Source organism: Lampetra fluviatilis, chromosome 61, assembly GCF_964198595.1.
Source record: "Lampetra fluviatilis chromosome 61, kcLamFluv1.1, whole genome shotgun sequence".
Lineage (NCBI taxonomy): Eukaryota > Metazoa > Chordata > Hyperoartia > Petromyzontiformes > Petromyzontidae > Lampetra > Lampetra fluviatilis.
The window spans coordinates 1935038-1946232 of record NC_136335.1 but is presented as its reverse complement, the minus strand read 5'-3'; the positions used below and the strand labels follow the sequence as shown (position 1 = coordinate 1946232).

General features: G+C 50.1%; 1 protein-coding gene across 1 annotated transcript; it reads right to left on the bottom strand.

Annotated features, from left to right (window-relative positions):
• Positions 1-1209: 1209 nt before the first annotated feature.
• RPL12 (ribosomal protein L12) lies at positions 1210-9473 on the bottom strand. The gene is made up of 7 exons (XM_078881293.1): positions 9278-9473; positions 6772-6845; positions 5803-5901; positions 4679-4760; positions 4083-4169; positions 2812-2924; positions 1210-1364 (listed from the first exon to the last, which is right to left on the bottom strand). The coding sequence occupies exons 1-7, from the start codon at positions 9312-9314 to the stop codon at positions 1359-1361; spliced, it is 498 nt and encodes a 165-aa protein (XP_078737419.1). The 5' UTR covers positions 9315-9473; the 3' UTR covers positions 1210-1358.
• Between the last annotated feature and the right edge of the window lie 1722 nt (positions 9474-11195).

The window sequence follows — 11195 nt, the reverse complement described above, 5'->3', positions numbered from 1 at the left end:
ACTGTACAGAAAGTGGGTGCATATAGTGTATCGGAAAAGTCAAATAATTAGTTCCTGTGCCAGTCCGGGTCTTTTGTTGTTTATGGGTCCCTATGGGAGGATTTGTCCCCGTTTGAGTCTATGGGTCTGTTAGAGGCAGTCGATAAGAGGCAGTGAGTCAACAGCACAGATGGCTGTGGCAAGAAAATTTGCATCCTCCGATTAGCACCATTGGCTAATCGGAGGTACGTTACATACTGCCCATACTCAACACTACCCAGACTCAACACTACCCACATACTCAACGCTGCCCATAGACTCGACACTGCCCATAGACTCAACACTACCCACATACTCAACGCTGCCCATAGACTCGACACTGCCCATAGACTCAACACTACCCACATACTCAACGCTGCCCATAGACTCAACACTGCCCATAGACTCAACACTACCCACATACTCAACGCTGCCCATAGACTCGACACTGCCCATAGACTCAACACTACCCATAGACTCAACACTGCCCATAGACTCAACACTGCCCATAGACTCAACACTACCCATAGACTCAACACTGCCCATCGACTCAACACTGCCCATAGACTCAACACTGCCCATAGACTCAACACTGCCCATCGACTCAACACTGCCCACAGACTCAACACTGCCCATAGACTCAACACTGCCCATAGACTCAACACTGCCCATAGACTCAACACTGCCCATCGACTCAACACTGCCCATAGACTCAACACTGCCCATCGACTCAACACTGCCCATAGACTCAACACTGCCCATAGACTCAACACTACCCATAGACTCAACACTGCCCATCGACTCAACACTGCCCATAGACTCAACACTGCCCATAGACTCAACACTGCCCATAGACTCAACACTGCCCATAGACTCAACACTGCCCATCGACTCAACACTGCCCATAGACTCAACACTGCCCATAGACTCAACACTGCCCATCGACTCAACACTGCCCATAGACTCAACACTGCCCATAGACTCAACACTGCCCATCGACTCAACACTGCCCATCGACTCAACACTGCCCATAGACTCAACACTGCCCATCGACTCAACACTGCACCTCCGATTAGCACGGCTGGCTATGTACGGTGCAAAAAAATGTCAGCGTATAAACAATGGGGGCAACAGAGGCAGTGTTAGGTGGCGATGGTGGTGGGGTTTTCTTTGCATTTCCTCTTGAAACGTCGGTGTTTGGAAAGAAAAAAAAACCTCAATCATTTTAACGTTACTTTTTTTTTAAAAACCACATCGACAAAAAAAACCTCGGATTTTTTTTAGTTTTTATTTAAATTCGATGCTTCGTTTCCCACAATCACTTCGGAGCTGGTGTTCTTTTAATCCTGCAACACAACACGCACAACACTCGTGTTAACACAACCTCCACAACCTCCACACAGATTGACAATCGCCGTGGGGGAGCCCAGCAGCAGCAGCAGCAGCGCCGTCGTCAAAAGCTTCACGGTTCTAACCCAGCAGCCGCCCTGATTAACACTGCCGGCGTGCGACAGCCATAATCGCACACACGACGACGCCCTGTTTCACTCACGGCGGACGTTTAAAGATCGTGTATCTCTTTAGCCCTGTACCTCTCTGTGCGCCATGTGTCTGTGTCTCTCTTTAGCCCTGTACCTCTCCGTGCACCATGTGTCTGTGTATCTCTTTAGCCCTGTACCTCTCCGTGCACCATGTGTCTGTGTCTCTCTTTAGCCCTGTACCTCTCCGTGCACCATGTGTCTGTGTATCTCTTTAGCCCTGTACCTCTCTGTGCACCATGTGTCTGTGTTTCTCTTTAGCCCTGTACCTCTCCGTGCGCCATGTGTCTGTGTATCTCTTTAGCCCTGTACCTCTCTGTGCACCATGTGTCTGTGTATCTCTTTAGCCCTGTACCTCTCTGTGCGCCATGTGTCTGTGGATCTCTTGAGTCCTGTACCTCTCTGTGCACCATGTGTCTGTGTATCTCTTTAGCCCTGTACCTCTCTGTGCACCATGTGTCTGTGTATCTCTCTAGCCCTGTACCTCTCTGTGCACCATGTGTCTGTGTATCTCTTGTGTCCTGTACCTCTCTGTGCACCATGTGTCTGTGTATCTCTTTAGCCCTGTACCTCTCTGTGCGCCATGTGTCTGTGTCTCTCTTTAGCCCTGTACCTCTCCGTGCACCATGTGTCTGTGTATCTCTTTAGCCCTGTACCTCTCTGTGCACCATGTGTCTGTGTTTCTCTTTAGCCCTGTACCTCTCCGTGCGCCATGTGTCTGTGTATCTCTTTAGCCCTGTACCTCTCTGTGCACCATGTGTCTGTGTATCTCTTTAGCCCTGTACCTCTCTGTGCGCCATGTGTCTGTGGATCTCTTGAGTCCTGTACCTCTCTGTGCACCATGTGTCTGTGTATCTCTTTAGCCCTGTACCTCTCTGTGCACCATGTATCTGTGTATCTCTTTAGCCCTGTACCTCTCCGTGCACCATGTGTCTGTGTATCTCTTTAGCCCTGTACCTCTCCGTGCACCATGTGTCTGTGTATCTCTTTAGCCCTGTACCTCTCTGTGCACCATGTGTCTGTGTATCTCTTTAGCCCTGTACCTCTCTGTGCACCATGTGTCTGTGTATCTCTCTAGCCCTGTACCTCTCTGTGCACCATGTGTCTGTGTATCTCTTGTGTCCTGTACCTCTCTGTGCACCATGTGTCTGTGTATCTCTTTAGCCCTGTACCTCTCTGTGCACCATGTGTCTGTGTATCTCTTGTGTCCTGTACCTCTCCGTGCGCCATGTGTCTGCGGGGGCGACAAACTCACCGAGGGGATCTCAGTCTCCCCGTTGTTGACCTCGTCGATGACGTCGTGCGGGTGTTTCCCGTCCACGGTGCAGCCCACCGACTGGGCCGTGCCCAGGATCTCCTTCACCGTGCCTGACACAAACACAAAGAGCCCCCCGCGCCGCCAGCGTTAACTTCAGCAGACTGTTGGGGCAAGAGCTGTACGTAGTAAATTTCGATTTAAAGCTTTCGTGACTGCAGGGATTCATCTTCTTGGTTCTTTCGGTAAAGTCACGTAGAAGGGAAATAAAAAAAAGACAACATAATAAATGTTTCTTTTATTTTATTATTTCCATTCTACGTGACTTTACCGAAAGAACCAAAAAGATCTTTCCCCCTTTTCAAAAAAGCTCTCCACCAACGTTTGTTTTGTACTCATTATGGCTACTAGGGGTTAGCGGCTTGTGGACTCGCCAAAACTGTGACAAGTGCGGGGAAGAGGCGTGGACGGAAGTGGTCAATGAAATAATTGGCGGGCCACGCACGGACTCACCGCTCTCACCTCCTCCCCAGCTGGGCCCCGAAGTGAGGTCAGGAGGTATGCGGTCAACAATGCTTGACTCAGGGAGGAGGAAGACGCCCCCCTGCCATGCATAGTCCCATGGGATGTTGGCCATCAACAACAAGGCAACTCCTATGACTAATTGGGAATGGGACGCAAGCGTAGGATTGATCACCCTGTCGCTGGCCGCCTTTGGGGAGGGTGTATAGTGTGAAAGGCCGAAACACCCTGGGAACCAAAGGTTCACTACTGACGATGCGCTCCCCAAATTTCACCAGGCTCACTGTTCATGAACTCTTGGAAGTTGCTTGCACAAAGGATAGTAACATCTCATCCTGTGTTCTTGGAATCTGTACTCATTCTGGCTAGGGGTTAGAGCTTGTGGGCTTACCAACACTGTGACAAGTGCACAGTGCGGGGAAAAGGCGTGGACGGAAGTGGTAAATAATAAAATAATGGGGCGGGTTCCACGCGCGGACTCACCGCCAGAGGTCGCAAACGGGTTTTGATTCCTTACCCGTACCCGGCCGCACCAGGGTCGCAAACGGGTACCCGTACCCAGCCGGGTACGGGTAGCCAGGTATCGGGTAGGGTACGGGTATCGGGTACCCGGTTGCGACCTCTGCTCACCGCTCTCATCTCCTGCTGCCGTGCGGCCCGGTTCCTAACAGGCCACAGACCGGTACCGGCCTGGGGGTTGGGGACCACTACGCTACGAGGTCCCTCTCCCACGCACGCGCGTCACTCACCCTTGAGCTCACGAGCCAGGGACCTGGGTCTCATCTGGCGGGCGATGTTGATGATCTCATCCAGACCCAGGTTTCCCGTGTGCTTGACTGCGGGCGGCATAGGTAACGCACAGAGACAAGATGGGTTACATACGGAGACGAGACATGTTACACGGAGATCAGACATGTTACAGAGACAAGATGGGTTACAGAGATCAGACACATACTCTTAGTTCTTTCGGTAAAGTCACGTAGGTAAAAAATGAAATTAAAATTAATAAAAAATAAAAACAATAAAATCACGACGTTTCGGAGGCAACACAAGCTTCCGTCTTCAGGTGAAACTGTCACAGCAAAACAAAAACACTTGATACACTTGATACAGATTTTTTGGACATAACGTGGGGGGGGGGTAGGATGGGAGAGGCCAAGTGGACATAACGTGAGGGGGGGGGTAAGATGGGAGAGGCCAAGTGGACATAACGTGGGGGGGGGGTAAGATGGGAGAGGCCAAGTGGACATTACGTGGGGGGGGGGGGGGGTAGGATGGGAGAGGCGATGTGTGGCAGGTGAATGGGTCGCGTCTGTAATGATGGGTCGTTGTGTGCGAGTCTCACTGTTCTTCTGCTTCTTGCGATCGCGAGGAGGCTCCTTCAGGGCCTTGATGATCAGGGCGGACGCCGAGGGTACCACCTCAATCTGTCAAAGACAAAGATCCCCCCCACCCCGTATAGCCTTAACAGACTGTTGGGGCAAGTGCTGTTTCCGAGTAGCGGCCATCAAGGCCGGCACGGCACACGAGGGGGTTGGGGTGGCCGGTGAAAATAATGAAATATAAATAACGGAAGTAAAAGTTCCACATGTACTTAAATAAAAGCTTGAGGCAAGGCAGCAACAAAACAATCCCAGACCGCAACAAGACAACAAAGATTCCCTGAATTACATTCAAAGGAACTAACCATGATGCACAGGATAAAAGTTATAAATCACGATAGCTTCATAGGTTTAAGCCGGCGTTAAAACGCGCTCACAAACGGCACTTTCCCCATCAGTTTATGTAGACTGCTAAACATACCGTACATGTTAATTTTGGCAGCTTTCGTGACTGCAGGAATTATTCTTTGGTTCTTTCGGTAAAGTCACGTCTGAAGATAAAATAATAAATTAAATAACTATAGACAGACATATAAGCAGACAGACATCTGTCTTCTTGGTTCTTTCGGTAAAGTCACGTAGAAGGGAAGTAATAAAATAATAAAAATAAAACACAATAAAATAATATTATGTCTGTCTATAGTTGTCTGGTTAGATTTTTGTTGCTATTTCTTTTATACCTGATGATGATTGCTTGTGTTGCAATCGAAACGTCGTATTATGCTATTATTTAATTTCTTATTTTATCTTTATACGTGACTTTACCGAAAGAACCAAAGAATACTGTACATGTTGAACTTCTTCTGCACCGTACGTAGCCGACCGCTCTAATCGGAGGTGCGGGGAGGGGGGAAAAGGCCAACAAACTAAACACACAACAAGCAGTTCCAGGGAAATGAGTTTATCAACCTCGATGATGATTTGAGAAGTTGCATAGCTCCCAATGGCTTCGTAATATCGGTAGAAAAGAGCGTTCCAGACGGCCGCACGACAATGTCTTTGTTCGATGGCTGGGGGGCGATCCCTGTCCGGGTATGTGTGCGTACGTATTAGGCGTGGGTTAGTCGGCGAGCTTCCGTTAACTCACGGCGGCCTGACGGTTCTGGATGGTGAGGCGCACGGTGATGCGCAGACCCTTCCAGTCCCCGGTCGCCTTGGCGATGTCGTCGCCCACCTTCTTGGGCGACTGTCGGGGAGACAAAAAGTCGGGCACGCGCGTCGCCTCGTCAGCAGTAGAAGCAGCAGCAAAGGCTGCAGCAGCAGCAGCAACGGCTGCATTAGCAGCAAAGGCTGCAGCAGCAGCAGCAACGGCTGCATTAGCAGCAAAGGCTGCAGCAGCAGCAGCAACGGCTGCAGAAGCAGCAACGGCTGCATCAGTAGCAACGGCTGCATCAGTAGCAACGGCTGCATCAGCAGCGGCAACGGCTGCATCAGCAGCGGCAACGGCTGCATCAGCAGCGGCAACGGCTGCAGCAGCGGCAACGGCTGCAGCAGCGGCAACGGCTGCAGCAGCGGCAACGGCTGCAGCAGCGGCAACGGCTGCAGCAGCGGCAACGGCTGCAGCAGCGGCAACGGCTGCAGCAGCGGCAACGGCTGCAGCAGCGGCAACGGCTGCAGCAGCGGCAACGGCTGCAGCAGCAGCGGCAACAGCGTCAACTACTGCATCAGCAGCGGTAACGGCTGCATCAGCAGCGGCAACAGAATGTTGTTGGACCAAGTTTTACCAAGGTCCCACGACTAATTTTCCTGCCAAAGTTTTCCATTACTATTTTTTTTATTGTACCAGGTAAGGAGGGCCCACTGAGCTGTAAGCGAGAAGTGGGCCGTATCAACGCGTGGATATTTCTCGTGGCCAAATACCCGAAAAACGCGCGATGCCGATTGTAAATGTGTAGGGGAAAAACCGGAGGGGCCCCGGAGAAAAATCCACGCGACCACTGGGAGAGAGACACACACACACGCACGCAATGTCCAAATAAACAGCCGATGTAGTTAGCATCTCGCCACCGTGAATGTAATGGAAGGCACGGGGGGGGGGGGGGGGGAAATCACGTACCAGACCCAGGGGTCCGATCTTGGGAGCCAGCGCTGATGTGGCACCGACTTCCCCGCCTGTGCATCGCAAGCACACTGAGGGCGACACAGAGAATAGAACACGGGGATCAACCACGGTGGTTGTGCCACTCCACAACAGTTGTGCAACCCTCCACAATAGTTGTGCCACTCTCACAGTAGTTGTGCCACCCTCCACAACAGTTGTGCCACTCTCAAAGTAGTTGTGCCACTCCGAGAGTAGTTGTGCCAGCCCACAATAGTTGTGCCACTACACAACAGTTGTGCCACCCTCCACAAGTTGTGCCACTACACTCCACAACAGTTGTGCCACTCCCAGAGTAGTTGTGCAACCCTCACAGTAGTTGTGCCACTACAGTTTGTGCCACTCCACAGTAGTTGACACGTTCCGTGGGGAGCGGTTGCTGAACCCAAACAGAGATGGATCAATCGCTTGATAACGGACAAGTGCTACCTTTGTCGGCATGTTTTACTTTAGTCAATCGATGCCTTAGCCTGATCGATTAAAGCCCGTGGAGCATGTGGATTTCATTGTCACTATTCCCTCTCTACCAGTCTGAAACGCGGGGGAGCTCTTACACGCTTTTATTTAACTCACTCTGTTGTTGTCGTTGTATCCTCAAATCTTGTAACTAAATTTTAAAAACCACTTCCTAATGTGGTGCCGATTGCAAACTTGGTATACTTGTCATACTGATAACAATACTATATTATTTAAAAATATCTATTTTTTTAACATTCTTCTTTATATGTTTTGTTTCGCCTTGGGTCTAATTGTCCACATTCAACTGACGTTGGCTGTAATTGCCCACGGTCCCTTACGTTGTGGCAAGCTTCGGGGCCACTTCCTGGAGTCGTGGAGTTATTTTTTTTACTTTTTAGTACATTTCAATAAAGCGTGTTTAAAAAAAGTTTTTACAAATATTACTTATTACAGATTACTTTTGCGGCGTTTTAGCCGAGTGTGTGGGGTCGTGGTGTCAGCCATTAATTTCAGTGTAATCGACTAAACCCGTAAAGTTTTGTCACATGCATCGAAACAAAAACAATCATTCCCCATTAACACCGTGGCATTGACAAAACACAAAACAGACGTTTCGGGCAACGACACCCCCCTCCCCCCCCATCCTTTAAAACAGGGGTGGGGAACGTCCGGCCCGCGGGCGGTACAAGGCCAGCGAAATAATTTGGTGTGGCCCTACCAAGGCAACCGCAGGCGGGACTCGAAATTCAATAAATCGAGGAGCAAACCTGGCAAAGCAGTTGCGATTAGCAACATCATCAACACCAGCTACCATCACACGCCTCACCAAAGAGAAGCAGTTCCAGCCATCGCATTAGGGGTGAGTTAATTAAATGTTTGACCAAATATAACGGGCTAATTTTTAAGTTGATCATTTTGTATGGCCCGCGAATTTGAGGCCGAGTGGACCTAGGGGAGGCCCAGGCCGTGAGCGTGGTCGCCCATTTCGTAGCGCAGCGTAGCGCTTAACCGCTAAACTACCGCTCCCCCACTCATATCCTGACACATGCACACTAACACACACACGTGGACGCTAACACACACGCACACAAACACGTGCGCACCAACACACACGCACACCAACACACACGCAAACCAACACACAAACACACACGTGCACACCAACACACCAGTGCACACCAACACACCAGTGCACACCAACACACTAACACACACACGTGGACACCAACACACACGTGCACACCAACACAAAGATCCCCCGTATAGCCTTAACAGACTGTAGGGGCAAGTGCTGTTAGCGCACACCTATGAAGGCCGGCACGGCAGCCAGCACCACGCCCGAACGCCTTTGTCTCCCCAGTGGCGATGTTTACACACCGCACCAGGTACTAATTTCAAGCTGAGTCGACCTAGGGGAGGCCGGCCCAGGACCGGTTCAGATAATCGTCACTGGTGTTGGCCGTGAGCGGGAATCGAACCCGGGTCAACCAGGTTCATATCGCAGCGCGCTAACCACTAACACCACCGCTCCCCCCCCCACACCAACACACACACACGTGCACACCAACACAACCGCCATTCGCCACTAAGTTGCGGTGACGTCACCACGACGCTTGTGCCAGGCCATGTGCACATTGAGGCCACGTGTTACTACTACACACGCAGCTCCTAGAGAGCACCCCCCCCCCACCCTCTTCATCAGCGGATCCGGCGAACCGTCATCGAGTTTATTTTCTCACAATCGCTCGCCAGCCACCAGGCATTTCATCCTCAACTCGCTCCATCTCCGCGCGACGTTCGTCCGCTCCGCCGTACCAACACCGCCCCCCCGAAGAAGTTTATCGCTCCGCGAACTTTTTACAACCGCGGCGACATCCGCCGAGCAAACAACGTCAGAGAGAGAGAAAGAGAGAGAAAGCCTCAACTAGGCCGCATTTAGAGCAAAACACCTCCCACACCGCCCGCCCGCGCGCTCGATCCGCCATCGCCGCCTCCGAGCCCTCACCGATCTTAATTTCGTTCGGATCGAACTTGGGGGCCATGGCTGAAGGTGTTTGAGAGGAGCTGCGCGGCTAGAGGACGAGGGATGGCGTCGGATGAGCCTGGATTCAGGTCGACCGAGACGGATGCGCCCTCCCTGCTGTCTCTCTCGACTGCTGCTGTCTCGCTTCTCGTCGGAAAGGGAGAGACGTCACTTCCGCTGGGACGTTTATACTCGGCGGGTCCTTTACGTCGTCACTTCCGTCCGATGAAAACGCGATGACGTAATTTTCAGCGCCGGTGACGTCATTTCGCTGGAAAAAAGTCGTTTCAGTGGCGATTACGTCGATTTCAGTGGCGATATCTTCCATTGCTGATTACGTCATTTACAGTGGCGATGTCTTCCATGGGCGATGACGTCATTTTCAGTGCCGGTGACGTCATTTTGATGGGAAAATACGTCGTTTCAGTGGCGATGACGTAATTTTCAGTGGCGATATCTGATATTGGCGATGACGTCATTTCCAGTGGCGGTGACATCTTCGCTTTGTGATTACGTCATTTTCATTGGCGATATCTTTTGGCGATGACGTCATTTTCAGTATTGGTGACATCTTCCATTGGCGATAACGTCATTTTCAGTGGCAGTGACGTCGTTTCAGTTGGAAAAGACCTCGTTTCAGTGGCGATGACGTCAATTTTCAGTGTCGATATCTTATATTGGCGATGACATCTTCGATTGGTGATTACGTTATTTTCTTTATCATATTTTGCTACTGGCAAAGGAGGTTCCAATGGTGTAAATGCTTACCCCGAGCTCTCATACTCTGATGGTGCATTGTCTTTGAGTTGTGCGCCTTTTGGCGTCATCTGGTCCAACACCATGTGAGACTAGGCTCTAAGGAAAGCTGTCTCGGGTGTGGACCAATCAACTTCAAGGACAGTGCATTCATTATCAGAGTTGTGTTTTTTGTTTGCATTCCGACCGCAGGTATTGTGGTCAATGCAAACATGACTCCTTGTAAAAAAAAAAGTGTCAGTTTTGTTGCCAGATAAAAGGGTAAAAAAAACAATTATCATATTTTGCTACTGGCAAAGGAGGTTCTAATAGTGGAGATGACGTCCTTAACATCACTAGCCCCGACCACTTCTTTATAACCCTTGAGCGACACCCATTTCAAACCTTTTCAAACAGTCTGCCTGAGCAGCAGACCACGCTTTCCCACCTGATGACGCTCCGACTGATGCTCCTGCTGTTGTGGAGTGATTCATGCAGCCAGCTATGGCTGCAGGGTTTGGTAGTACATGTTGTTGACGACGTTTATTGTGAAAATTCGGTCACAGTTCCTATGACCACTGCTGTTTCATTGCTTTTATAGCTTTATTTTGGCGATTTTTGAAAAGTATATTCGTTTGGCCGTGTTTGTTTGTTGTAGTACAGAGTTAGACTGATGGCCTTAATCTAAGTTGTCTTGTGGTTGTTGTTGTTTGACTTGCATCCCACTGGGATTTTTGCACACAGCGTTGGTGTACGGTGCTTTTTCTGCAATTTTTTGCTGTCTTTTCTTGGATTTTCTGTTTGCTCATAGTCACTTTAAGATGTTTTCTTGTTTTTGTTTGTTGCGGTTGCACCCGATTCAAGAGCCGAATGGCTCACAGGGCTACACCTAATAAATGAAACTTGAAACTTGTGTTGCGCCCGACACGTTGCGACCTATTTGATTTTATACCCACGTGACTTTACCCAAAGAACCAAAGAGTACACACATAGCAGTTTACAGGAACCACTTCAGACCACGGTTTAACGTTGAACAATATAAATATTTATTTGCAGACGTTGCTTTGAAAATCCTCGTTTTTTTTGTTTAAAAAAGCTGTTGCCGGGCGTTAACAGCACGCAAAACCCGGGAGAATGAAGATGGAAAGTTTCTTCCAACGGCGTA

Excerpts from the sequence above, each read along its gene's own strand:
- RPL12 (XM_078881293.1), bottom strand. The coding sequence starts at position 9,314 with ATGGCCCCCAAGTTCGATCCGAACGAAATTAAGATCG. Across the intron at positions 5,902-6,771 it reads AGATCGGACCCCTGGGTCTG|TCGCCCAAGAAGGTGGGCGA; the intron begins GTACGTGATTTC and ends TCTCCCCGACAG. Across the intron at positions 2,925-4,082 it reads CCTGGCTCGTGAGCTCAAGG|GCACGGTGAAGGAGATCCTG; the intron begins GTGAGTGACGCG and ends TGTTTGTGTCAG.